Genomic DNA, 27,966 nt, shown 5'->3' with positions numbered 1-27,966 from the left:
CATGGCAGGAATGTGCCAGTTGGGGGAGAAATGAAACAAATCTGCCGAAAAGAGAAAGGCTGGGGGCAGTCGTGTGTGTGTGTGTGAGAGAGAGACAGAGAGCATGGAGCCGTGTGGGTGTGTGTCTCGCAGGGGCTGGTGTGTGTATGTGTGGGCGTGGAAGGGATTAGGAGGCGCACACATATAGGAGGATATGTGGGGATTTGGTGGGTGTGTGTTTACGAGGGGATGTGGGGCTCAGCTGGAGGTGGTTATATAGAAAGGCGTCTGTCTGCGTGTGGCCTTGTGAGAACAATCCTTCTAGCCAGCTGCCTACAAGCTCCCCCATTAGCCCCTTGTGCCTCCCATGCAGCTGGATGCACCCCACACTTCTGTACATCCTCCCCCCCATCAGACACCCCCCCCACACATGTGCAGACCCCTCTGCCCACACACACAATGCCACACGCCCACCAACACGGTTGTCTCACGCACGCACTGTCAGCCTCCCTCATAGCATTGCTGGGCTTCCAATTAGATGAGCCGTTGGGGTGTTAAGATGCAAAAAGCCTGGTTCGTGGGGTGTCGCGGCTGCAGGCGGTCAGCAGCGGCCTGTGCCCTTGCAAAGTGGGAGAGATTCCTCCCCGCACGTGGGCAAACTAGGAAGTGCACATCTAAGGTGACACGTCCTGCCCAGCACAGCCTTAACTCTGACCCCATCACAGTGGACCTGGGAACAGCCTGTTCATAAGGAAACCTGCCATTTAACCTCTGCCCACCCCAATGTCAAGGCAGGACTTCTAGCTACCCCACCCCAGTGATCTGCACAGTACTTGCTGCTGGTTGGTTGGCAGAGATCACAGTGGACTATCTATGCTAGGTATTTGTAAGGTCCTCCATTACCATAGTGACTCAATGCGCCACAGCCTTAGTGTATTTTTCTTTACAACTCCCCTGTGAGGCAGGCCGGTGCTATTATTCCCATTGTACAGATGGGGAAACTGAAGCACAGAGTGGCTAAGTGACTTTCCCAAGATCACACAAGAAGTCTGTGGCAGAGCAGGGAATTGACCCTAGCCCTCCCACAACTGAAGCTAGTGCCTGGAAGTGCTAGAGCATGTCAAGGAGAGGTAGGGTGCTGCGATCACCCAAGCGGCTGGGCTCAAATGGGGCAGACTTAAGGTGACATTAGCCATGCACCTTAACATGGCTGTGCTTCTGCTTTCCCAGCGTTTGAGTTTGGGCAATTAAACGTGTGTTCTAGAAGAGCAACCATTAACAGAGAGATTGCAAGCGCTTTGGGGCCGGGACCTACTCTTCGCTCTATGCCTTTACAGCGCCTCGCCCTGGCTGTAACACTGCGTCTTCCCGGGTTTCACAGCATCTGAGAATTTGGGGAATTAAGGCCAGGATTTCCAGAACCGCAGAGTGGGAATCAGGGCTCTGCATCCGCCGAGCCGCCTAAGCGCCTCCGCTCCAGAAAGCTGTGAAGAGCACAGGGTGGAGCTGAGAGTGAGACCCTACAGCCCCGGCTGCCCCACGTGGGGGGTGTTTGCATGCTCACGGCCCTTATGTCGTTTTTCAAAAGCAGGCGGTGAGGGGGGCATGATCGAGGGGCACCTGGGGGAGTGAATAACTGGGAGCCATGGGGGGGGGTTGTGGGAACCCCTCTCAGAGCCCCCCAGGTATCAGCCCCCCTCTACTCCTGCACCCCACGTCGCCTGTTTGGGGGGCCAGGGGTGGAGGGAAGCTAGAGAGATGGAGTAGGGGACGGAGGGGGACAGGGGGAAATGGAGGGGGAGAGGGAAGGCGGGAGGGGGATGGAGGAAGAGGCAGGAAGGCCGCAGAGTTGGTTAGGGGAGGGTGGGGGCAGCAGCGGGGAGATGGAGGCTCAGGCCGCAATGCGGTCGCGGCCCCTTTAATTGCCGGGCCGCGGCTCTCTCATGAGCTTCCCCCCACTCCCACCCGGCCCCAGCGAGCTGCCGGGAGGCGCCGCTAGGGGGCGAGCGCGGGTCGAGCGGCGTGTCCTGAGCCGGCTTCCGTCGGGCTCTGAACCGGGCCCGGGAAAAGCAGGGGTTGGTGCCTGGTAACGGCTGAGGGGCCGGGGCTTCCCGTGGGGGTGACTGGGGCTCCCTGCTCCAGCGCGGCCCTTTTCCCCAGGCCCGGCCGGGGGACGTGTCCCTCTCTGCGGGCCCACGGGGAGGGGGAGCCTGGGGGCCCCTGGCTCTGCCCAGCCCCGGCGAGGGTGAGGGGGGGTGTTGAGTGGGGCCCTGGGGCCACGGTCTCCCCCCGGGCCTGTGTTGGGACGGGGGAGGCGAATGGGACCCCTTGTCCGTGGGCGGGGTGCTGAGTGTGGGGCCCTGGGGCAGGGGCTCCCCCGGGCCTGCGGTGGGAGGGGGGCCCCGGGGCAGGGTGGAGGGCGATCGGCTTGAATGGGACCCCCCGACGAGGGGCTGCACGCCCGTCTCTGACCCGGCCCTGCCTTCTCCCCAGGGCCTGCAGCAGGATGTGCTCCCTGGCGCTGTTCCCGCCCCCGCCTGCCCCCGGAGATCTCACCCTGTACGAATTTAACAACGCGCTGGTCTCCGGCCACGTCTATGAGACGCTCCCGCTCGCTTTCCAAGACCAGGCAAGTGCTGCCCGACCGAGGGGGCCAGCTGGGGTCTCATAAGAACGGCCACACTGGGTCAGACCAAAGGTCCATCCAGCCCAGTATCCTGTCTATCGACAGTGGCCAGTGCCAGGTGCCCCCAGAGGGAGTGAACTTAACAGGTAATGATCTAGTGATCTCTCTCCTGCCATCCATCTCCACCCTCTGACAAACAGAGGCTAGGGACACCACTCCTTACCCATCCTGGCTAATAGCCATTAATGGACTTAACCTCCATGAATTTATCCAGTTCTCTTTTAGACCCTGTTATCGTCCTAGCCTTCACAACCTCCTCAGGCAAGGAGTTCCACAAGTTGACTGTTTGCTGTGTGAAGAAGAACTTCCGTTTATTTGTCTTAAATCTGCTACCCATTAATTTCATTTGGTGGCTCCTAGTTCTTCTATTATGGGAACAAGTAAATAACTTTTCCTTGTTCACTTTCTCCACACCACTCATGAATTTATAGACCTCTATCATATCCCCCCTTAGTCTCCTCTTTTCCAAGGTGAAAAGTCCTAGCCTCTTTAATCTCCCCTTATATGGGACCCGTTCCAAACCCCTAATCATTTTAGTTGTCCTTTTCTGAACCTTTTCTAAAGCCAGTATATCTTTTTTGAGATGAGGGGACCACATCTGTACACAGTATTCAAGATGTGGGTGTACCATGGATTTATATAAGGGCAATAAGATATTCTCTGTCTTATTCTCCATCCCATTTTAATGATTCCTAACATCCCGTTTGCTTTTTTGACTGCCGCTGCATACTGCGTGGATGTCTTCAGAGAAATATCCACGATGACTCCAAGATCTTTCTCCTGATTAGTTGTAGCTAAATTAGCCCCCGTATGTATGTATAGTTGAGGTTATTTTTTCCAATGTGCATTACTTTACATTTATCCACATTACATTTCATTTGCCATTTTGTTGCCCAATCACTTAGTTTTGTGAGATCTTTTTGGAGTTCTTCACAGTCTGCTTTGGTCTTAACTATCTTGAGCAGTTTAGTATCATCTGCAAACTTTGCCACCTCACTGTTTACCCCTTTCTCCAGGTCATTTATGAATAAGTTGAATAGGATTGGTTCGAGGATTGACCCTTGGGGAACACCACTAGTTACCCCTCTCCATTCTGAAAATTTACCCTTTGTTCCCTGTCTTTTAACCAGTTCTCAATCCATGAAAGGATCTTCCCTCTTATCCCATGACAACTTAATTTACGTAAGAGCCTTTGGTGGGGGACCTAGTCAAATGCTTTCTGGAAATCTAAAGACACTATGTCCACTGGATCCCCCTTGACCACATGTTTGTTGACCCTCTCAAAGAACCCTAATAGATTAGTAAGACATGATCTCCCTTTACAGAAACCATGTTGACTTTTGTGCAACAATTTTATGTTCTTCTGTGTGTCTGACAATTTTATTCTTTACTATTGTCTCAACTAATTTGCCTGGTACTGACGTTAGACTTATCGGTCTGTAATTGCTAGGATCACCTCTAGAGCCCTTCTTAAATATTGGCATTACTTTAGCTATCTTCCAGTCATTGGGTACAGTAGCTGATTTAAAGGACAGGTTACAAACCATAGTTCCACAATTTCACATTTGACTTCTTTCAGAACTCTTGGGTGAATGCCATCTGGTCCCGGTGACTTGTTACTGTTAAGTTTCTCAATTAATTCCAAAACTTCCTCTAGTGACACTTCAATCTGTAACAATTCCTCAGATTTGTCACCTACAAAAGACTGCTCAAGTTTGGGAATCTCCCTAACATCCTCAGCCATGAAGACTGAAGCAAAGAATTCATTTAGTTTCTCCACAATGATTTTATCGTCTTTAAGTATCTCGCTTTTCCAGGGGCCCCACTGGTTGTTTAGCAGGCTTCCTGCTTCTGATGTACTTAGAAAAACATTTTAATACTTTTTGAGTTTTTGGCTAGCTGTTCTTCAGACTCCTTTTTGGCTTTTCTTATTACATTTTTACATTTAATTTGGCAGTGTTTATGCTCCTTTCTATTTACCTCACTAGGATTTGACTTCCACTTTTTAAAAGATGCCTTTTTATCTCTCTCTGCTTCTTTTACATGGTTGTTAAGCCACGGTGGCTCTTTTTTAGTTCTTTTACTGTGTTATTTAATTTGGGGTATACATTTAAGTTGAGCCTCTTATGGTGTCTTTGAAAAGTGTCCATGTAGCTTGCAGGGATTTCACTCTGGTCACTGTACCTTTTCATTTCTGTTTAACTAACCTCCTCATTTTTGCATAGTTTCCCTTTCTGAAATTAAATGCCACAGTGTTGGGCTGTTGAGGTGTTCTGCCCACCACAAGAATGTTAAATGTTGTTATATTATGGTCACTATTTCCAAGCGGTCCTGTTATAGTTACCTCTTGGACTAGATCCTGCGCTTCACTCAGGACTAGATCGAGAGTTGCCTCTCCCCTTGTGGGTTCCTGTACCAGCTGCTCCGAGAAGCAGTTGTTTAAAGTATTGAGAAATTTTATCTCTGCATTTCATCCTGAGGTGACATGTACCCAGTCAATATGGGGATAATTGAAATCCCCCACTATTACTGAGTTTTTTATTTTGATAGCCTCTCTAATCTCCCTTAGCATTTCATCATTGCTATCACTGTCCTGGTCAGGTGGAATTACTATCCATAGAGATTCTATGGACCATGTGGATTCATTTAAGATTTTTATTTCATTTGATTCTACATTTTCTTTCACATACAGTGCCACCTCCCCTTCCCTCCCCTCCCCCCCCCCACGACCTCTTCTGTCCTTCCGATATATTTTGTACCCCGGAATATTTTGTCTCCTCCTCTTCCAGGGCTGGCCTCCAGCACAGGTTTCACCAGCTGCTTCTTGGAGACTCTGTCCCTCCTGGATGGGCCTGCTCTCCCCAGTGGCAGGTGAACCAGAAGGAGACCAGTGGACTGAACCCATCTGCTGCTCCAGACCAATGGACGGCCTGGCCTCTTTCACCAGGAGAGCTTTTCGCTGTTTTCTGGTGGAGCAGGACTATAACCCAGCAGAGCTTTGCAGCTCCATGCACAAGCTGGGGTTTAAGTAGGTTGGAACAGCAGGGAGCACTCGCCACACCAGCCAAGAAGAAGGGGAGCAGCCTGGGGGAGCGCTGCTTATTCAAGCCATGGAGGGATGGGGCTTGCCCCTCTGGTCGTAGCAGAGGGGCATCTGTGCTTTCTCCCAGGTCCCCCCTACTTTAACCCCTGAGCATGAGGCATCGTTGTCCCTGAAGGATTTTGATGCATGGAAGAGGGAGCTGCCAATCTTAAACCCTCAGAACTGTATTGTGTCACTATTTCCTTGTCCTGCCACATCCATCTTTTTGTGTCCACCTTTGTTGCTTTCCTTGTACTTGGATTTTAAGCTTTGGGGGCAGGGACTGTCTCTTTGTTCTGTGTTCACAAATTGTCTAGCAGAGTGGGTCCTTGTCCCTCAGTGCAGGTCCTCAACCTGTTTTCTTGATACTTGAAGGTGAGGGAGACTTTGGCTTCTGGCACTTTCCATCTAGCACCAAATTCACAAAAAAAACAAACCCAAAAAAACTTCAAAACCTTTTTTTAATTAATCAACATTTTGACAATTTGTAGCAGCCGCTGTGCCTCCTGGCCCAGTTTCTTTCTGTTTCCTTTCCTATGTGACCTTCTCCTTTTCAGGAATATAGTCAGTTGCCTCCCAATTGCTTATTTCCCCACCTGTAGCTATAATTATGGTGCTGCTTAGCTGGCAATGGAAGCTGGTTTCTGATGCATGAGTTCAGTTAGCGCTCACATTGTTGATGTAAGCAATATGCTAGAAGAACATATTAAGTTGAGAATATATCCTTCAGCTCAAGTTGCTCATTACTTAGAGGATAAGCCCCATCTTTTTGTTCTGTGTTTGTATGAACGCAGTGGGGTCTTGATTTAATAACGGGTTCCAATACAAATAAGATTCAACCTCTTTCCTCCTCCCTCACGTGTAGGTGCTGCTTTTTCAAAACGTGAATTTAGAATGTCTGGCAGGTGCCAGTCCTGGAGACTGACTCCTTTGTTTACGCACCGAACAGATACAGTCAGGCACAACATGGCAAGCATTCCCTCTATGCTGCCCCTGCCAATGTGCCTCAGCCCTGATCTGAACCAGCCTCTTATTTCTATTTCCAATCAGCCTTTGGCGTCTTTGCTGAGGTTGCCCACAAGAGGGGTCACTTGGCTGGTGGGTTTTGTGATCATAAATATTTACTCTTTTGCATAATGGCCACAATGTGCTAAATGCCTTGCAGACCTTTGAGAAGGCATATTCCCTGGAGCTTACAGACCCTTGACCTGCACTGACATCTGCCAGCTTGTTACATGCAAGTTGCCCAATGATTGGAGAGTGGTAGTAGCTTTCAGCTGCTCTTTGGAAATGGTGGCTTGGAAGTGATTGGTTCTGTGTCCTGTTCCCAAACCCCTCAGCCATTGGTCCTCAGATCAAGTCATTTCACTAGAGTCTGTTTGACTGTGTTTTTTGTGCTTGCAGTTGGCTGATCTGCCTGTCCTAACCATCCCCAAGGAAACCCTGAAAGCTCACAGCCGGCTGGAGCATAGCACAAAACCCGCCTTCATCCACCACCAGGAGACCCTCTGGAAGAGATGTCTCAATGCATGGTGAGCAAGTGTGTGCATGCTCTGAACAGAAAGCAAGGAGGCAGCTGTTACGAAGATTGCAAGCTTTTTGGGGCAGGAACCATCTCTTTAAATATTTGTACAGTGCTTAGCACAATGAGTCCCTGATCTTTGAGTGGGTCGCCGTAGGCACTGCCGTAACACAGATGATAATAATTAATAATCTGGGGTTGGGATGTTGGAGGCTGAGAGGTGACTGTTCCTCAGATAACCCTGATTGTGCTGGCTGGCATTCGGAATTAAAATGGTGTCTCATTTCAGTTCCCTATGCTGGCCTTCTATAGCTCTGCTGGCCTGACCAAGCCCATGCTGAAATTCTCCTTTCAGCTCTCGTTTGCAATCAGTGGAAGAAAAGCCTGGACTGTCCTAAGGGCAGGTACAGTGCTGCTTGAGATGGGAAGGGGTTCTTAACCCTAGACTCTTCTGCAATTTCCAAGGGTGGGTGCTTGACACTTGGAAACTGGGAAATGAGGTTGGTCTTTTTTTTTTTTTTTTTTGTCCTGAGGTTAACAGGCAGCTCTGCAGCTGGAAAGCAGGTCATAAGCAAGTCCGGTAGCAGGTTTGCCTGGTATAAACTGACAGTTTCCAACAGCTGGGAGGCAAAGGGGTTGGGGGTATTGGATATTGGACCAGGTTGGTGGGAGAGAACCAGCAGTTGAAAAGAGGAAGTCAGAGTTGGTGGCTTTTGTTGAGGGAGGAGTTGCAGTAAGGTGAAGCAGAGCGAACAAGGTGGGGTCGCAGGGAGATTGCGGGCAGCTCTGAAAACAACTTGAGGCCCTGTTTAGAGTCTGGCTCCTGGATACTGTGTCCAGTTCTTCATGCCAGAACGTCTTGCTTACCTACTCACGTGGCTACGGAGAGGGTACCTCAGTAGGGATGGACTGTTTATATAAGGTATGTTACTGTAGTATCTGTGTGCCTCACACAGTTTTTAAGGGATTTATCTCTCTCTCTACTCCCCCAAGTGAGGCAGGGTAGTGCTGTTATCCCCATTGCACAGATGGGGAATAGAGGCACAGAGAGACTAAGTGATTTGCCCACAGCCACGTGAGAAGTATGTGGTGTAGCAGGGAATTGAACCTGAATCTCCCACGTCCCATGCTAGTGACCTGCATTGCTGGGGGAAGAGCTACTCCCCACCCCTGCTGTCTAGCTTAAAACTGTAGCCTTGTGATATGTAGGAGACTCACAGAGTTTTCTGTCCACAGGCGCGATGTGGGAATGTGTGGGGTGCTTAACGAGATAGCAAATGCGGAGGAGGCAGGTGAGTCTGACTGTGGGTTAAGAGAGCAGCCCTGGGTACATGTTGTGAAGGAACTCGGTAGCTGTCTCCTAAATCTTTTCATGCCTTGATCACTCCAGTCCCTTTAGTCCCTGTCACCTGGGACTCTGCTGCTTCCCCCCCCCCATGCTTTGGACCCCTTTCTGTGTCCCGTCCCTCCCCACCTCCCTGTGGCTCCTCTCTCGGTTACGTGAGTTAGTGAGGAAAGGGTTGTAGTGCTGAGCAGGTCAGCTGGAGTTTGTGGGGATCGGGCTGACTACTTCTGAAACAGCTGAAGCTTAATATGAGATTAAAGCTGCCACTCCGTCCTTTCCTCTCCGTCAGTGCCTAGAGTCACCGTAGGACATAGAGGGAGCTGCTGCTGCCACCGCAACAAAAGCTTAAAGCAAAACCTATCTGCTTATTTCACAGAGGGGAAATAAAACCCAACCAGTATCATCCACTGCACGGAACCTGAAATAACAACCCAACCCATAATGAGAGAGCAGCGGGAGACCGTGGTACAGACACGTCCTGTCTGTTGCTGTCTCGGGGGGGGTGCTGCTGGATCATGCTAGCTCAGTGCTGCTCCCAGGGACACTAGGCTAATGATGTCTGGTTACTGTTGTGTTTAAAATCACATTTGCAGAGTTACATGCTGAGCCTATAAACTACAGGTGGCATGTTGCTTTCAAATGCACATCCACAGCCATAGAACACCATAGTGTTTCCCACTCTGAAGGATCCCAAATAAGCTCTGTGTAGGAATTGCTCCCCTGCCATTCCCTGGAATAGCTGAGTAAATAACCTAGAGATTGCCTTGCTGGTTAGTTCAATGGTGGTCCTAGTTCTGTATCTTGTTCCCAACAGAGGCCAAGACCAGATGCTTCAGACAGAGGTGCAAGAAATCCTCTATGGTATACCTTGCCCCTCAGGGAAAGTTTCTTCCTGACTCCTACTAGGTAGAAGTTGGCTTAATCCCTGAAGTAGGAGGGTTTAGATCTCTGTCAAAACACCTGGGCTTTGGTAGTGCTGTTTTCAGTCCTTACTCTTGTAACTCTGGTGGTTATTTGTAGAAACCTCTAATCCGTCTTTGAATCTTGCCAGCTGTCAGCCTCAGTGACATATTGTGGCAGTGTTCCCCATGCTGTCCCCACTCACAAGTAACAGCTCCTTTCTGATTGTCACTTTTAAATTTGCCATCTTTCAGTTTTGTTAAATCAATAAGTCACTTTCCGTGCACCTCACTCTCCACAATTCCCACCTGATTTCAGCGGACTCACAGCACTTCACTGGGTTTTCCCACACTGTCCGTTGCGAAAGTTTGGCCTGTGCCCCCTCATTGCTGGTTGCTGCCTTTCACCCCGAGGTGTATGCATTTCCATGGCACTTTGGGATCCTTTGGGCAAGACCAGAGCTACAGAAATAGATGGGATTATTTATTAAATCCAGTAATGGTCCATGAGATTCAGACAATACACATGACAGTCCTTAAGTTTCCAGGTTAACTCTAGTCTGTGCATCCTTCTTCACTTCTGTCTTGGAAAATCACAATTCCAGAAGGATTGACGACCCTCTTCTCTTTTCCTTCCCATTCTTATATCCCTCTCTTTCCTTCTAGATCTCCAGTGGATGAAAACAGGATCACGCTGGACTTTGGCTCTGTGCCACTGGGTCTCCTCTCTCCACGGCTCCCTGTTTCCCCATTTGTCAGTGAGTGCTGTGAAGAATGAATCTGTCCCTAACTATTACTGGGGCCTGGTCTGCGCTAGGAAATTACCTTGGTATAACTATGTTGCTCATGGGGTGTGAAAAATCCACACCCCTGAGCAACGCAGTTAAACTGACCTAACTGTCGGTGTAGACCCTGTCAGCCTAGCTAACTCCTCTTGGGAAGGTGGAGCACCTGTGCAGACAGGAGAACCCGTCCCGTTGGTGTAGGTAGGGTATTCACGGGAGCAGCTGCGCTGCTGCAGCGTTTAAATGTAGGCAAGTCTTGAGTGTCGTGGAAATGCTGGCAGATGTGGCACATCTTGTGATGTTAGCTGCTTGTGCACAACAAGGGGGTGGAGGGTCTGTATGTTTCCCTGACTCTGAAGCTCAGGCTCTAACACGGTGTAACATTGGACCAGCTGGGCAGGAATATAAATGTTGTTCATCCTATTGTATTGCAATTAAATTAGTGGCCTCATGTCCATTTGTGGACTGAGTCCATCCCGTTGCCTTCCAGCAACATGAGAGGTACAATACAGGCATCAAGGAAGCTGGTCTCCTTGCCCAATTAAACATAATGCTTTGAACTTGCAGCACTTTTCACTCAGGTGGGTTGGTATCATTATAGATGGGGAAGCAGAGAGAGGGCAAGTAGCTTGTGCCTATGAAGCTTTGTGAGTCAGTGGGAATAAGAACGCAGGTTGCCTGATTCTCAGCCCAGTCCACTAGGTCACAGCTGCCTGCAGGATCCCCTCGACACACAGAAAACTCAGGAGTCCCCAGTCTCTGAATTCATTGCAAGGGGACAGTGATCATAACTGATCAAAGACCAATCGATGCAGACATCCTGTCACTCAGAGGGTGGCAAATACCTCAGGCAGAATCAGTCTGGTAACTGGCATTTTGGCCTAAGGTGTGTGTATTTACAAAGGGTGTCATGTCCAAGTTCACATGTCCAAATTCAGCACCGAGTACAAATGTGGGGCCACCTCAGAGTAATTGAGCAGGATCTGCAAGTTGAGAAGCAGAGTGATTCAGTGAACAGAGTACTGGACTGGGACTTGGCGAGCAGGGTTCTGTTCCTGGCTCTCACTGACCTGCTTGGCCAAGTCACCGATCCACCCCATGCCTCTGTTCCCCCACCCCTTTGTCTATTTAGATTGCAAGTTATTTAGAGTAGGGATTGTGTATCTCCATAATAGAACCCCAAATTCAGCTGACTACTGTAATAAAATAATTAATAGTAAGTTGCCATTTTTAAAACTCAAGCCGGTTAAAATCTTCTCGTTGATAGTGGCTGGGATTTCCAAAGCACTCAACCTTGTTGCAAATCAGTGGATGCCCCTCTGCAAATCCAAGCCATAATGTATTGCTCTAATGCTGGCTTGCCTGGGTACTCCCAAGTCTGCCTACACTGCACTCAAGAAGTGTGAGTGCAGCAAATGTAGTGTGGCTAGCTAGTTCAAAACTAGCTTGAGTAACAATAGCAGTGAAGCTGCAGCGGCAGGGATGATTGCAGGAGCTAGCCCCATGTACTGCTGCTGATACTCATATGTCTATGTGCTGCAGTCATATCTCCCAATTGCAGTGTAGACACGGTCTCTGAATGTTCTTTCTGTCTGGGGAAGGAGAACAACCGGGTACTGAAAAGCAAGGGTTAAATATGGCAGAATATTCCAGAGGAACTGTTGAGGGTGTATATAAGGTGGGTGAGACGTGAAAACCACTTAACTGATAACTGTAACTCCCATCAACTTCTTGTGGCTCCGATACCCACTCCGCAGGCAGCTGCTGTCTTCTCTGTGCGGTTTGCCAGATCTGCCACTGATGTGTTAATTCTTTTTTCATCTATCCTTCAGCTATGCAGCGAAGACATGATTGCAGAGTTCTCCCAGGCGGTGGACTGGTAAGTTCTGCACGTTGAGGCTCTGCAACGTGTGTGTACCTAGCTGGGCTTTTATAAGGGTGCCCATCGTGGTGGGGACTAAGTGCCTGCAGTTTACAGAGAGGAGGAATAGGGCAGTGGTGAGTGGTTTTGGCTGAGACTCGGGAGACCCAAGTTCAACTTCCTGCTTTGCTTTGGGCAGGTCACTTTGTCTGCCTCAGTTCTCCATCTGTACAATGGGGTTAATGGCACTGCGTGAAAGATGGTGAGCTGCTTGGGTACTACAGCAATGAGGACCTTAGATGTTCACCTAACTCATAGCCATGCTTTTAATCCATGGATCTCCAAGTGCTTTGTGCAGGAGATCAGGATCATTAGCCCACTTTACAGATGGAAAAATCGAGGAGGAAATTATTTGCCCAAGGTCACTCAGTAGTGGCGGGACTAGAACCCAGGTCTCCTGAGTCCTAGCCCAGTGTTCTGGCCACTGAGCCACAATGCCTGTGTAGAGTTACTCTCTCTCTGTTTCAATTTGATCCTACTTCTGCACCAAACAGGAGTCTTGGTTGCTGTGCACCCCAGGAAATGTTAAATCTAGCCTCCTGCCACCTGTGTGGTGTTATCCCTGTGGTATGTGTGAGGCCCAGAAGTGGAGTGATGTGCCCAAGGTCACGCAGTTGGTGGCACAGTTCCAGCCTCTCTCCCTTAAACTAACAAATATTTTCTGGGAACTGGAGGGATTTGATAATTGGAGAGAGTCCAGCGGAGGGCAGCGAAAATGATCAGGGGGGCTGGGGCACATGACTTATGAGGAGAGGCTGAGGGAACTGGGCTTATTTAGTCTGCAGAAGAGAAGAGCGAGGGGGGATTTGATAGCAGCCTTCAACTACCTAAAGGGGGGGTTCCAAAGAGAATGGAGTTTGGCTGTTCTCAGTGGTGGCAGATGACAGAACAAGGAGTAATGGTCTCAAGTGGCAGTGGGGGAGGTCTAGGTTGGATATGAGGAAACACTATTTCACTAAGAGGGTGGTGAAGCACTGGAATGGGTTACCTAGTGAGGTGGTGCAACCTCCATCCTTAGAGCTTTTCAAGGCCTGGCTTGACAAAGCCGTGGCTGGGATGATTTAGTCATGGTTGGCCCTGCTTTGAGCAGGGGGTTGGACTAGATGGCCTCCTGAGGTCTCTTCCAACTCTAATCTTCTGTGATAGCAGAGGGCCAGGCAGGACCACAGACTCTGAAAAGTGCCTAAGTTAGACAGACCCTGTAGTCCTGTGTTTATTCCCAAGGGCTTCTGGATCCACCTTACTCCCTTTACAAGTCAGAGAGCGAACTATCTAAATGTCAATGCTGCACGCTTCACCTGGGCTCTTGGTATTGTCCTGGGTTCTCTCTGCTACCACTGGCACGAGAAAGTGGGACTTGGCTCCAGCCAGCCCTCCTGTGGCTGTGTCACCCCTTGCAGGACTAAGGGGAATCAACAGTCGTGTGTCCATGAAGCCAGTAGATCAGACTTGCAGCCTGTGGGAGTCTCTCTTCAGGCCTGTTCAGTTTTGTGCACAGTCCAGTCGTACACATTGGGCACTGCTGGAGATGGAATACAGGCCTCGATGTTCCAGCACTCAGATTCAGAAAGGCATTCTCCAGGATATTGCTGTATCTGACATGGCGCTCTTTGTCCTGTCATCTCTCAAGCTCTGTGTATGCTGTCAGTGGTACTTATCTGGCCCCCACTCAGTAGTATCTGAGAATCTCAATCTTAGACAAACTGAATTCTCAAAGGTTACTCCTCTTGGGAAGGATGAAAGTTTGAGGAGACCTTGCTGGGGTTTGAACCTGTCTTTGAACCTGATGCTTTGCCTTTTCTAAGCCGTCCCTTACTGTCTTTACTATCTGGCAATCCTGCTTTGCATCTCAGACTGTCAGACCCTTGGGGCTGTGTAACACAGTATGATCCCTTCTCTCTTGCTCATTGTTTTTCCAGGGCTGGCTGCTCCATCCGGGCTTTTGCCTGGCACCCTCATTCCAGCAAGTTTGCAGTGGCCCTTTTGGACGACTCCATCCGAGTTTACAACACAAACAGGTGAGGAGTGTCAGGTTGCCCGTACTGCCGCTGGCAGAGTAAAGACGCACTGAGGCTGCAAAGCTTGTGTGATGGCGAGGGCTCATGCAGTGAGGTACGGACACCTCCGTTGCTGCTACAAAGACTTCTATGGATCCCTGTTCTTGGGGTCTGGGAGCCTGAGCCACAAGCTACTGGAAACAGCACTCCTCAGAGGCCGCCTAAGCAGTGCTTTGCTGGCCAAGCTTGGGAAAGGGAGGTGCAGCCCCAGTTGTCTCCAGTCCTTCCTTCCTGCCATACCTTGCAGGGACAGGAATCTGGAGCTGTGACTGAGTCTGCCTTTGCCAGATATCTCTTGGCAGGGTCATGCCCACAGGACTGTGAGGCAAGGCTCTGAGCCTTCCTGCTGCAGGAGTCCCCGTGCATAAAATCTGCAGCTCCGCGCAGCGTCCAGACGGGCTGTCGTCTGCTCCTGAACCCTTAATTCAGGGTTCTAAGCTGACTCCCATGCTCTTGCTAGTGCATACGAAGACTGAGGTTGTTGTGGGCCCCGTGGAAGCTGCAAACTGATGTCCTCAGCGAGAGGGGAGTGTGCGCCCTGTGTTTTGGACCTCTGTAGCAGCACAGTTGTTAGACCTTTCTCTAGTTCAGCAGGTCAGGTTCCTAGAATTACACTGACAGTGCGAGGCCCTTCTGCACTGAAGCCTGTTAAGACCTTGGTGGTTGCAGCCAGTGTCTTTGTTCTGAGCATGAGGCTAAGGAGATTCCCTAGGAAGTTCCCTTCTTCCCTCTCAAGTGCCTTCAGGCCTCCAGGCTCCTTACACAGCCTCGAGAGCCCATATGCCCTGCCCTGACGCTAAGGGAGAGAAGGTGGTGCCGTGGGGTAGTTCCTCAGCACCAAGACAGTGAAGGCAATTCCAGTGAAGGCAACACTTCAGCTCTGGGTCTCTTGGCACCAAATGCCACCATTCCAAATGCTTCTCCAGTATGTCCCAAAGACTCTGCATCCTCTCCTCCCTCTCCTCCCCTCTGTAACCCACCTCTTATCCCTGAGCTAGCCACTCCTTCCATCACACACTCGTCTTCAGCTCTTGGCAGGTTTTTTGTGTTCCCAGAATTTCTCACTCTGTAGCAGAAGTTCTTATCAGACGTTTAGTAAAATCTCCAGATCCTGCTGCTAGCCTACTTCCAGTTTTCTCTCTGTTTCCCCCCTCTGTTGATGCAGGCCATCCCATCGAAGGAAAACAGCACTCGCTGTGCATAGTGGGGAAAGGTGGAATGACACTGCAGCTGGGTGACGTCCGCTGTCAGTAAGGCCTGGCCCTTGAGGGTTATTGATAGGAGCCAGATAAGTGTCAGATAAGTGGCTGAGCAGAACACCCCCCAGCTTGGGGTTCAGACCAGTCCTGTTACTGAGGATGTCCCATGGGGGTCCTTCTCCCAGCTCCTCATACAAACCTTTCCTGTGAGCACCTGTGGAAGGGGCGTGTTGGGGCCCAGCACTGACCCCATGTTTCCTGGAGAGCAGGTATGCTCCCGCAGTCTCTTGAAGCCAGCATAGCTCCTCTGGCATGGAGGCCTCCTCTAGACCAAGGGCCAGAATCGTTAATAGCGCATCTATCGCCTCGCCAAGCTAAGCAGCAGCTGTCAGTAAGGGCTGATCCATTTGTCTTCAGGTTAACACTTAAGAAATCCATATTCACGTCACTAGGTGGCTGGGCTAAGCAATATTGCTCTCGTCTCATGTGCTGCCTGGCGTTTGTCCCTCTTCCCATGTGATGGCTCAGCAGGCAGAGCAGGTTCAGACTGTCTCCCACTGGCCTGCGAGAGGCTTAGTTAGGGGAGGTCTCTCACTTTTTCCCCTTGGGCATCCATTGAATTTCGTCTCTCCTGCAGGTCTCCCCACTCTCCAAGTGGGTCCCAGCTAGCAAGTAAAGGCATCCTTAAAAGAAGACTCTCCCAGCTCATTCTGAAGTGCTGCCGGCTTTCCCCTCCACAGGCTGCATCCCCTGGCTGGACTTTCTTGCCAGCATGTGCCAAATCACATCCATTAACTGCTGGGACTAGGCTGCAGGCTGCACCGGGCACGCCGCTTAAACAAACTAGGTGCGCTGCCATCTCCGTCCTCTTGAGCCTCTGAATGTTGCAGCTCTGCCACCCTGGGTGGTGATCTCGTCAGGTTCCCCCAGGCTTAGCAGTGTCAGGGCCTGGTCATTACTTCAGGGGACTCCACCAAAGAAAACCCAACATCTTGCTGGAAGTGGGATTGGCGATTCAGTACAGCTGCACTGCGCTCAGTCAGTAGTGACCTGGTGTGGTGCTAGGGGGCGCTGTCTTTCAGAGTAGGTATAAAACCGCTCCTGGATGATCTGTGAATTGGCCGCAAGTAGTTAGAACTTTTCCCAAGAATCAGTGTGTTCTGGTCAAATCCCCCTGGTATTCTCCACCTCCTGCACTGAGCTGGTGTGCAGTGCTATGACACAGCTGCTGTGTCTCCCCCACCCCAGGCGGGGCCATGTTTCAGTGGTATGTGTGCGGGCTCTGGGATCATTTCTTTCTCTTTGGTTATACCCATTACCGCAATACCTGAGTGCCTCATAATCTACAACACGTTTACCTTCAGAACTCCTGTGAGGCAGAGCAATGCTATTACACCTATTGACAGAGGCACAGAGACCAAGTGTCTTGCCCAAGATCCCACAGGAAGCCTGTGTCAGAACAGGGAATCGAACCTATGTCTCTAGAGTCCAGTCTGGTGCCCTAACCCCTAGGCAATCCTTCCTCTCCATTTAGGACAAAAGGTGCCATAGAAATAGAAGATTGTGTTAGGTCTCATAGAACTATGCCGTATGCACATCTCGGGCATCCACCCAGGCAGAGTATCTGGAGCTGATGACTGGGCAGAGGCAGATACCAGAGGCGCTGGTTACTGCTGTGAATGCTGCCTTTGTCTCCCATGTCACACCCCTCTCTCCTCTCTTGCAGCGCGACGGTCCCCATCCTGAAACACCGCTTGCAGAGGAATGTGGCCTCGATGGCGTGGAAGCCACTGTGTGCATCCATCCTCGCCGTGGCATGCCAGAGCTGTGTCTTGGTTTGGCACTTGGATCCTACTTCCCTTTCCACCAGGTAACCAGCCACCTGGAGACATGGTCGTGCCCCTGTGGTCTCTTCCCATGTTGCTGGCATCTCTCTGCTGGCAAGGAGGCTGCCTCTAAAGCCAGGGCCAGAATCCTATGTGTCTAGTGTGGTTATAGCACACCCATTACTTGGGCAAGCAGAACAGCATGTGTCATTAAAAGCCCAGTTCAGTGGCATTTGGATCAACACCACCTACCCATCAACAAGCCACCTGACACAGACAGATGTAGCTACATGTCCCCTGGAAATAAGCAGCTGCTGCCAGCCTCCCTGGAACATGTCATAGCAGTTTGGCCCCTACTAGCAAGGTCTCTCTCCTCTCCTTCAGGCCTTCCTCTGGCTGCGCCCAGGTGCTTGCCTTCACCGGTCACAGTCCCGTCACCAGCCTGGCATGGGCCCCCAGTGGAGAGATGCTGCTCTCGGCCTCGCCTGTTGATACTGCCATGCTTGTGAGTAAGGCGGGCCCTCCTACGTTTCTCTCCGCCTGTGTCCTCCTGTAGTGTGGGGAGTGGCTGGGGTGTCTCTACCACTCAGTGCTGGACAGAACAGCAAGACCTGCTGAACTCTCAACCACATGCCCTAGTAGATGCGTGTGACTGTTTCAAAGGGTTTCCACTAGTAACTGTGTGTCTAGTTGGTCATCCCCAAGGTTTGAACCTGCGACGTCTGGGTCTAAAAGCATGGGTTTCTACTGCCTGACCTACCAATCCAACTCCGCTAACTAAGAGGCAGTAGTGGGCTCACATCTCTACGGCCCGGGCACCAGAGGGGGACAAGGATCTATATAGATACTAATGTAGGTCACGTTAGCATTATTCCCTAGACCAGTGGTGCTCAAGGTAGCCTCATACTGCTGGTGTGCTGCAGAGGACTGGAAGGAACCTCCTGGGTCCTCAAGTCCAATCTCCTGCCATCACAGGCAACCCCTTGCCAGAGGTCTGTTGAAAGCCTGCTGGCGACATTGCTGCCTTTCTAGTTTCCAGCTGCCAAACTCCAGTAAGACAACTAAAAATACATTAAATTGGGTCCTGATCTTACTCTTCCATGTAGTTGCCACAAGGATGCTGTGTGATGGAGAACGGGAGGGGAGGGGGCCTCTGCAGTCACGCCTGGCCCAGAGGTGCCCGGGAGACCATCTCCGTATTAAGATGAGGGCTGGGCTTTGAGAATCTGAGCTCCCCTGCTCTAGACTGGCCTCTGTCTATGAAGACCCTGAGATGGAGTCCAAGATGGCACAGATGGTGATAGTGTCGCTGCAGGCCTGGGTTCGATTCCGCCCAGCTCAGTTTTGTAGCAGTCGGCCACCTCTATTCAGAAGCCGCGCGCTGCAGCAACAGGGAGCTGCAGGTCGGGAATGAGCTCTGTCACCAAGTTTTCTGGGGCTCAGGTCAGGAATGAGGGGCACTGACCGTGCTGCTGCAAGGCGTGGGGGGCAGGGAACCTGACGGGACTAGCAGGACGGTGGGTCAGGGTTAAGGGCCATTGGCGGCACTTTGTGTGGGAGGCACTTAGGACTGGAATTGCAAAGGGGCCACGGGTAAGGATTGAGGTGTGTTGAGCAAAGAGTGCGCCTGGCTCAAGCTAGCTCTGTCTGTGAGCGATATCTCGACTCCCTGATAGAATTTTAGGGCCAAAACCTCCTGGCCTTGGGGCAGCCTGTCTGCTGCTGTGAAGAAGCCCCAGGTTCAATTTCTAGATTCTGCGGTTTCTTCCTGGCCAGCAGGACCTGGGTGGTTTGGAGGCAGAATGCTTGAGTTTAGGCATGGGGCAAGCTGTGTGCCTATGGGCTTGTGACTGAAGGCCACTAAAGTTCATTCTTGATGCTCAAATCCACTGTGTGTGATTCACAACTTCCAGAGGTTGCAGAGAGCTGCAGAGTGGGAACTGGTCTCTGACATGACCAAAGGGACTAAAATTGCTCTGACCGGGGGGAAACCAATCCCTCCTTGATGTGCTGCAAGGCTGAGGCCTCTACTGATGCTGTGATGGGTTAATATTGAAAACCGTGGCCGGTGTCTGTCATCCTCTTCCTGGTATAGCAAGAGCCTGCCTGGAAGATAGCTGAACCAGCGAGCAGAGGGGCACAGAACCTTTCCAACTCCCAGCTGTGTATGGGTTGGAGGGAGACAGATTTGTTTTTCCAGTATGTTACCCTCATCATCTTCCCCCCTCACTCCCCCCCACGCTTCTCTCCCTCTCTAGGTGTGGGACGTGTCCACGGAAAACTGTGTCCCACTACAGTGGTTTGGAGGGGGTGGAGTCACTTACCTTGCTTGGTCACCCGATGGCAGCAAGGTGCTAGCAACCACACCCTCAGCAGTGTTCAGGTGAGGATGAGGACTGCTGGGACCCATGGGAGCATGGTCTAGTGGTTAGAGCATGGGACTGGGAGCCAGGACTCTTAGGGTCTCTTCTCACCTTTGGGCTGGGACAAGTCACCTCCTTTCTCTGCATGTCTGCATCTTGATCTGTAAAATGGAGAGGATGTTATGGACCCATCTCAGAGGGGGTTGTCAGACTTCATCTGTAAAGTGCCTTGAGATGTGGGGGTGAAAGATAACAGAGAAGTTCTTCACTCTTCTGCTGCAGGCAGGTGATATCTGGGTGACAGCATCTCTGAGCCCTCCATCACTGCAGGTTTTCTGCCTTCGGAGTCCCATGGCTTTGCTGTGTCGGTCTGTCCCTCCCCTCCTCCCCAGCCAGTAACGTCTTCCCCTTGCCTAGCACCTGCCATCATCCAAGGAGCTCCAAAATGTTCTGCAAACTTTAGCAAAGTCTCTCACTCCTCAAGGAAGCAGCTGCTCTGTGGCTTAGTCAGTCAGAGGCAGAACCCAGGAGCTGACATGCCCCAATTGTCTGTGAAGACCATGTTGTCTGCCTGTTGATGGCAGTTTGGTTCCTCTCAGAGAAGCAGAACTGGATTAAACCTTGTCTCTCAACGGTCTTGGGTCTAACACAAGAATTGAAATGGAGATGCTGGAAATACAGTGAGTCTGTGCTCTCATTCACCTCATCCTATGGTCTCTTCCAGGGTGTGGGAAGCTCAAATGTGGACGTGCGAGAGGTGGCCCACCATCAAGGGGCACTGCCAGGTATGTGGGGTGGAGGGTTGTTCCTGATTCCGCGCTAGTGAAGGGGAGAGCACTGAGCAGATTGGTTTTTGTGAAGGTTAACGGACAAACAGCTGAACAGTGAGATCCTTCCCCTATCACTGCCCTGCTACGTACCAGGTACACAGGAGCAGATGCAGTGAGTCGCCCTGCCTTGACCATTGCCCTCTTGCGGGGTGAGACTAGCTCTCTGCTTTGTTCTCCAGATTGGCTGGGCCCTTCCTGATGCAAAATTGGGAATTTGATCCAAATTGGGTTAGTGGGTTTTTGTTTTGTTTTTGTGCAGACTCCCATCCTGTAGGATAAGCACAGATAAGACCCACCAACCTCCAGCCCCCTGCAACAGGCAACCCCTTGCCAGAGGTCTGTGGAGAACATGGCTGCCTCTCCTTGTTTCCAGCTGTCAAGCTCCATTAAGTCAGCTAAAAATGCCTTCACAGAAAGAACCTTGAGCTGGATCACTGCGGTGTAAGGCCAGTGCTTCATCCCCAGCACCACAGACTTAAACTTCTGTCACGTGATGGAGTCTTCCCTTGTTCCTGTGTTGGGGTGGAGAGACTTTTCCTTACCTGAGGGTGAAACGAAGTCCTCGATCTGTGCTCATAAATACTCCAATTCTGATCCAAAGGGGATATCAGCCCTGGCTGAATTCCACTCTACCTATCTAAACTCCCCCTGCAGTGCGAGTTGGCTGCTGGATTCTCCTTCCCTCCCTATCCTAAACTGTTGTGTTACAGCAGTGCTGTGCAGCAGCTGCTGAGTTAGATACAGAGGTGGCTGCGTTTCCGTGGTGGGCAAATGATGCCATATGGGTTGAGCCCTTAAAAGCTGAGTTAGCCACATGACTTCCAGGAACGTTAAGGGGAAGCTGTGTGGCTAGCTCCCTCGTCAACTCTGAGGATAAAAGGTACCATGTTGCAAGTTGTTCTCATGGTCTGGTTTTAAACGCGTCCCTTTCCTTCCCACAGACAGGGTGCTGGAGCCCTGACGGCAGCCGATTGCTCTTTACGGTCCTGGGGGAGTCGGTCATTTACTCCTTGTCCTTCTCAGAGTACAGTGGTGAGTACGTTAAACTTTCCAAGAGGAGATAGCCGATTCCACCAGATTGTTGTCTGATTCCCATAGCCACACTGGCCTCCCGGACGCTTTCCAGCCAGAGCTTTGCCTTCCTCCTATGTGATCTTGTTAATTTCCTCCTGGTCTGGTGAGCACACCCTGGGTGCTGACTATGAAACACCCCAACCAAAGCCAGTGTTCGGACTCATCTTTCATTCTGTTTCCTCTCCCCCTCCTTAATCCAGCCCATGTGCCATAACATCCTGTAGTGCTACGTAACCTAGGCACACTCTAGTGGCGGGGCAGAGCTCTTCATGAATCTCACAATGTTGTAGTTCTGAGTTACTGGTCATTAGCCCACTGGGGGGAGATTTTCAGAGGTACAAAGGGCAGTTAACTGTCCAACTGTTATGGACTTTCAGTGGGAATTGGGCACCTAATTCCTCTCTGAAACGGTGAAAATCTCCCCTTTGTAGTCTAAACCACAATGCAGCTGCTTCTGGGGTGGGGCAAGGATTCTTTTCAACAGTGCACAGCAACATAAACAGTGATTTAGGCCAGGAAACGGAGAAGAATCCTGCATCCAATCCGAAGTGCAGGGGCAATTTAGGGAGGCAGAACGGAACGATCCATCGTGGAATTTGGTCAGGACATGGGGGGCCAACACAGCAGCAACAAACTGATTCACGTTGCTCAGCACACGACTCGGCAACTTTAGCTACTAGCTGTGTGGCAGAATTCACCTGTCTTGGTCTCTTCTATTCCAGGCGAGATGCAAGGGCAAGTCGGAGGGTCAAAAACGGCGTCTATTGTGGCAGACCTGTCCGAGACCACCTTCGAGACGCCATATGGGGAGGAGAGGTGAAGACAGGGTAGCTGGCCCCGCTACAGGGCTGCGGTGGGAAGACCGAGTGAGGGGACGGTGCTGCAGATTCAGATCCTGAATGGAAGATGCAGGCGCTGATGCCTTAACATAGCCCCTGTGCTTGTTACTCAGATTTGTGTGTGGGGTGTACAGGGGCATCGCTCAGTGCTTACATGACATTTCTCTCCCACTTTCTTTTGTGGGTGATTTCAGTGACAGATCGATATCATTGCCCAGAGCCTGGTGTAAAACTGGCAGGCCCTTTTCTCTCTTCCCAGATGTTTATCTCTGCACCCATCAGGGCCTGCAGCAAGCCTAGGTGATTGCAATTCTGGGTAATTCCTGGGGTGGGAGAACTAGGTATAGGGTGGTTGCATGTAGCAAACAAACTAAGCTGAGCTCAGCTGACTTGTCACATGTGACTTCATCCGAAGGGGTCCCAAGCCAAGGCTAAGGGTGGAAGACATGTGTGTCCCAGTTATGCTACTCTATCTCCATAGGATAGAAATTCTGTGATGCAAAAGGCAGCTTGGAACAGAGCTTGCTTGCTTGCTAAGGAAACTGTGTGTGTGGGGTGTGGGCTTCTTCCAAGCCCATCTAGCGAGCGAGGCGGCAGGCAGCATTCCTGGCAGCTGAGCCTAGCTCACACTGATGCTACTCTCAGCAAGAGGAGCTCTAATGCCCGGTGTGTTGGTTTCAGGATCGGAGGGGAAGTGCACTCCATGGTCTGGGACCCCAGGGGCGAGAGGCTTGCGGCTCTCATCAGAGGTAAAACCTTAAGTCCTTCAACCCCCTCACTCTCAAATGGGATTTTCCTAAGCGATCTTGGCTTGTGTAGCTTGGTTCCCCCACCCAGTGTGAGGTTAAACAGTGAGTGGGAGCTAGATAATGCAGAAGGGGAAGGGAGGTGCAGCTAGCTCCAGCTGAGAGCAGTGGATAGTCTCCTCTCACTCCGGAACCGCCCCTCGCCTGAATAGCCTCTTCCCCATCTGCATTAAACAGCTACTCCTGCCCCACAAATCCCCAGGCAAGGAATAGGGTGGGCTCCACCCTGCCACTGGGTCTCAGCCTTCACCTGCATGAGCCTTCTCCTTCAGATGAGCCTGTAAACTCTCTGGAGCAAGGACCTGCATGTTCATACAACACCCAGATGGGGCCCTGGTTCTGATCTGGTATAACAATAACCAGAGGGGTAACAGGGGAATGCTCTGTTGCTGCCATTAGACCTACCATCTAGAGGCCATTCCCAACCCACTGAACCATCCAGTCCCCTGATCTCATGCAGAGAAGTCCTGTGTGCTGCGTAGGAAGCCCAGCCGAAGAGAAGAGGAGTAGCTGCAAAACCAAGGCCAGTCAGGATGCATGGTACAGTGGCAAGCCATGACTGGCACCCTGTGCTGTGTCATACCCCCCCACCCCCAACCCCCAGCTTACTACAGTGGCCCATGAGTGAGAGCAGGTGTGTCCTGCATGGATCTAAGCATATAAAATTGCATGCTTGAGAGACTTAAGACAATCCTCTAATCTGCATTTTATAGCAGCAGGCGGGAGGCTGCTGGGATTCTCTTCAAAGCCTGGTTGTAAATGAGCCACCTTTGTTATTCAGAGAGCAGGAACCCAATGGGATATGGCTGTAGTAACCCCCTCAGAGAGCTAGTGCATCTCCAAAGGCAGCCGGCTGTCAGCAATGTGGACAAACTGGTGTCATTCCTGCCTAGGGTGAAAGGCTGGCCTGGCAGGGGAGTTTCCCGCACCTTGGCCTGAAGGCACTTTCCATCTGTTCGAATGCCCCTTTGTACCACTTGAGCAGTGTCAAGTGGCCTTAGCCATGAGAATCAGCCACCTTCTGTATTAAAAATGCTTCTTTCCTCTGTTGCCCTGTGAAAGGCCCCACAAGTGACGGGGAAATGGGCTTCTCCAGCGTGCTGTGCAAAGCACACAGTAAAGCCACTGATAAACTAGGAGGAACACTTATTCCCCCCGTCCCACCCCGAAATCTTTCAGTTGTAGGCATCTTAGGGGGTGGGATTTTTCAAAAGTGGAGCAAAAGGATGGTTAGAGCTCCAGCCTGGGACTGAGGGAAACCAGGTTCAATTCCCTGTTCCACAGACTCCCTTGGGGAAGTCACCTAGCATGTCATGGTTCCCCCTCTGTACAGTGGGGATAACATCTTGTGGCGTGGATAAATAGGTAAAGACTATCTGAGCACCCCCACAATGAGGGCCAAATAGGTACTGTAGATGCTCCCCCTTACCATAGCATCTTTGCACCCCATAATCTTTACTGTATTTACTCTCACAACACTCCTGTGAGGAAGGGCGTGGCTATTATCCCCATTTTATGGGCAGGGAAATGAGGCACAGAGACCAAGTGACTTGGCCAAGGTCATCCAGGAAGCTTGTGGCAGAATAGGGCTTGAACCCGGGTCTCCCAAGTCCTAGGCTAGAACCACTCTTGGATTTCACTGTTTCAGTACCTAACGCAGAGTACGAGACCCACTGGCTTTTGATCACCTAAGTGCTGTTGAAAACCCCGCCCTAGGCATTGCTTGTCCCAGTCGCTGGTCAATGACGTTCTGATGGAAGTGAGGCTTTCTGGCTCTGATCCAATGTAGAGAAAGGGGATCTGATTAGCGTCCGGGCCACAGCAATCACTTCGGATAATGGTACAGGTGAAGTGAAGTTCATTAATAAAGAATCACCCCAGATTCCTGCTGGGACCTGCGGACAAATAGCGATTTACCAAGGCCTCAAACCAGCTTCCGGGCACCACTTGTGTCTGAAAAATAGCTAATGTCCTGTTCACTTGCTTTTTTCCTCTTTGCAGGGAATCCTGAAACCCCTGAAAGCAGGACAATCGTTGCTGTGTTTCGTACCCGCAACAGCCCCGTGTTCGAACTCCTGCCATGGTGCGTACTGGTGGCTTAAGGAGTAGCCCTCAACGCCATAAGATTAAAGGCAGCAGAAGGACTGTTTTGAGCAGTTAGTCTGACCTGCAGAACACAGGCCTAATAGAATTTCACCCAGTAACTCTTGCGTCAAGCCCAGAGCTTCTGTTGGAGTGAGGTCATGTCCTTTAGAGAGATGCATCCAAGCTTGGCGTGATACTGGAGAGGGTGCTGGGTTCTTGGTGCCATTCCCTCTGAATCGGCACTAAGTTAACACCCAGAGGTGGTGCTAGGGTGGACTGTGTCACCACAGGGTGCTGTCTTTCAAGTGAGTCATGAAACGGGGATCCTGACTGGCTAGTCCTTAAACATCCATGGTGCTGGGGTGAGAGTCAGGGAGTAGGCTCTGGTGTCCTGGTCAAATTCAAGCTTGTGTAATTCCATTCTGCCTTGTGGTGCTGAGCACCCTCTGTTGGCACTAATCACTGAGGACACGGTGCAGGATCAAGCCCTAAATTTCCCCTAATTGGATGTTGTATTCTGTGGTTCCTGCCCTAAACGCTCAAGGAAATGTTAGTATGCGGTGTTGTGCCCCAGAAGTGGCTGCATCTCAGTTGGAGCTATCCCTGCCATCCTGGTCCTTTTTCCTGCTGGCAGGGTGGCTTCCACTGAGTTCCTGTTTTAAAATCAAACAAAAAACCCTCCTTGCAAGACAGGGAATAAGAGAGACACCCATAAGAGTAACAACCCCAACTCCACAACACCAATCCATACAACCCATTAAGGCCCCAGAGCACCGTGACACATCTGTGCAGGTATGGGTCTTTCAGACAAGACTATCAAATCCCCAGATCCTGTCCGTGCCGCATCAATGTTAAAGATCCCGTAGTACTGCACAAGGGTCGGGGGTAAGGGGATTTGCCCCAGGCCCTAAAGCCCAAATGTCCCTTCTCCCTCTCTGTTTGCTCTCCACCCCAGAGGCGGCTGCACCTTGCTGGTGTGGTATTAATAGTTTGTCATAGTCTGACGGCAGTGTAAGTGCCTCCCTCAGTGTGAAGGGGTGGGCAAGGGATCCCAGGTCCTGTTGCTCGTAGCCCAACACTGGAGGAATGTGAGAGTGAGTGAGATCAATTGGTCATGCAGTCACTGTGTCTCCTTTCTCTTCCCTAGTGGCTTCCTGCAGGGTGAGCCAGGGGCTCAGCCGCAGCTGATCGCTTTCCATCCCTGCTTTAAGAAAGGGGCCCTCTTGACTGTGGTGAGTGCAGCCTTGTTTTTTGGGATCTCCTTGGGGGGTCCCAGCTGAGACACTCTGAAGCTGGAGGCTTTCTAAACATAATCCTCCCCCCTGCCACCCACCCTCACAGTCCCTCCACAACAGAGGAGCAGGAAACTACAGGGCTTCAGCAGAGGGGACAGCTCTGTGGCTGCTGGGAATGGGGCTTGAGGGTGCTGTTACCCTAACCCTAGATCTGTTAGCATTGAAATGGGGAGGGGCGGGGGGAGTCATTACCAGACCCCATGAGGGCCTCAGGGGCCTTGAGATCTGCTGGCACTGAGAATGGGAGGTGCTGTTATCCTGACACAGCCCCATATGCTGGGTGTCCGTAGGCCTCGAACTGCCAGAAGCTGGGACTGGACGACAGGCGATGTATCCATCAAATCACCCTGTTCTGTTCGTTCCCTCGGAAGCGCCTGGCACTGGCCGCTGTTGGAAGACAGGACACTGGGCTAGATGGACCTTTGGTCTGACCCAGTATGGCTGTTCTTAACTCGGGTTCTGTTGGCATTGGGACATGGGTCTAATTTCCAGCAGAACAGAGATCTAATTGGCTGGGATTTGGGGTGTGTTGCGCAGCTCCTGTGCTCATGTTTCTCTCTCTCCCTCCCCCACCAGTGCTGGTCTACAGGGAGGATCAGCCACATCCCGTTTTTCTTTGTGAGCGCCCAGTTCCCCTGCTTCAGACCCAGCCACAGTCCTGTTGTGGCCCTGAGCAGCAGCAGTGCCAGCGTGCGGGAGCAGCCCTTGTTTTCGGAGCTGTGAAGAGCGGAGCAGGGGACCCTTGGGCAGGGCTCCATTTCAACCCTGCTGGGCCTTTCCTTATGCTAATTGTGCTGTTTAAGGAGTTTCCTTTCGCCCTGCTGCTGGGTAACCACGGTGCTCGCTCCCTGTAATGGTTACTCCTCCCCAGCCTCACTGGGAAGAGAGAGGTGGTCCCAGCACATCCACTGGGGTCAGCTGGGGTGGCAGCATATGCTGGACACTGATGGATTTTATAATTTGTCAAGAGAGCCCCGAGTCTGGAAGGGGAGCAGTTTTGTTTGCTGTATAAACTTGATTGAAGGAGCCAGCACAGAGCATGAGGCCCCGCTTTTTAAAGCGCTCGGTGCTGTCCGGATTAAAGATCACACTTTCATTCTGGCTTCCGTTCTCTTGTACTTCCCAATGTGACCTGAATGGCACTTGCTTTGCAACCACAGCAGCTCAAGGCTGCACTTTCGGCTCCCAGCCTCCAAACGGCTGCCTGTAAAAGGCTAAGTGGTATTTGCGCTGGGGTGGCTCAGAGCCCTGGAGCTATTTAACCCAGGGAGCTGCTCCTGGCAGGTTCTGAAAGAACTAGCACTTCCATGTGCCTTTCATCTACAGCCACCTGGCCTCAGTTCTGCACTTGGTCACAAATGGGGCAAGAGTTT

At 51.2% G+C, this 27,966-nt stretch overlaps 1 protein-coding gene across 4 annotated transcripts; it reads left to right on the top strand.

The window, feature by feature from the left end:
• Window positions 1-1,989: 1,989 nt before the first annotated feature.
• AAAS (aladin WD repeat nucleoporin) lies at window positions 1,990-27,689 on the top strand. 4 transcript variants are annotated; one of them, XM_084609793.1, is made up of 17 exons: window positions 1,990-2,054; window positions 2,473-2,608; window positions 7,152-7,279; window positions 8,506-8,561; window positions 10,180-10,271; window positions 12,131-12,177; window positions 14,139-14,237; window positions 17,202-17,345; window positions 17,686-17,806; window positions 19,560-19,684; window positions 20,389-20,449; window positions 21,436-21,526; window positions 22,291-22,384; window positions 23,089-23,156; window positions 25,215-25,296; window positions 26,446-26,530; window positions 27,170-27,689. In XM_084609793.1, the coding sequence occupies exons 2-17, from the start codon at window positions 2,486-2,488 to the stop codon at window positions 27,314-27,316; spliced, it is 1,563 nt and encodes a 520-aa protein (XP_084465919.1). In that variant the 5' UTR covers window positions 1,990-2,054; window positions 2,473-2,485; the 3' UTR covers window positions 27,317-27,689. The 4 variants fall into 4 exon arrangements, with proteins under 4 accessions (XP_084465919.1, XP_084465921.1, XP_084465920.1 ...); XM_084609795.1 differs by having other exon boundaries at window positions 2,025-2,065; XM_084609794.1 differs by lacking the exon at window positions 1,990-2,054 and adding an exon at window positions 2,087-2,224.
• Window positions 27,690-27,966: the final 277 nt, after the last annotated feature.

Source organism: Lepidochelys olivacea (assembly GCF_965140295.1).
Source record: "Lepidochelys olivacea isolate rLepOli2 genome assembly, chromosome: 20".
Lineage (NCBI taxonomy): Eukaryota > Metazoa > Chordata > Testudines > Cheloniidae > Lepidochelys > Lepidochelys olivacea.
This window is presented reverse-complemented; position numbering and strand designations above follow the sequence as displayed.

Bases quoted from the DNA above. Each gene is read 5' to 3' on its own strand.
- AAAS (XM_084609793.1), top strand. From the start codon at position 2,486: ATGTGCTCCCTGGCGCTGTTCCCGCCCCCGCCTGCCCCCGGAGATCTC. The intron at 2,609-7,151 runs GCAAGTGCTGCC...TTGTGCTTGCAG, and splicing joins CGCTCGCTTTCCAAGACCAG to TTGGCTGATCTGCCTGTCCT. The intron at 22,385-23,088 runs GTGAAGACAGGG...TGTTGGTTTCAG, and splicing joins ACGCCATATGGGGAGGAGAG to GATCGGAGGGGAAGTGCACT.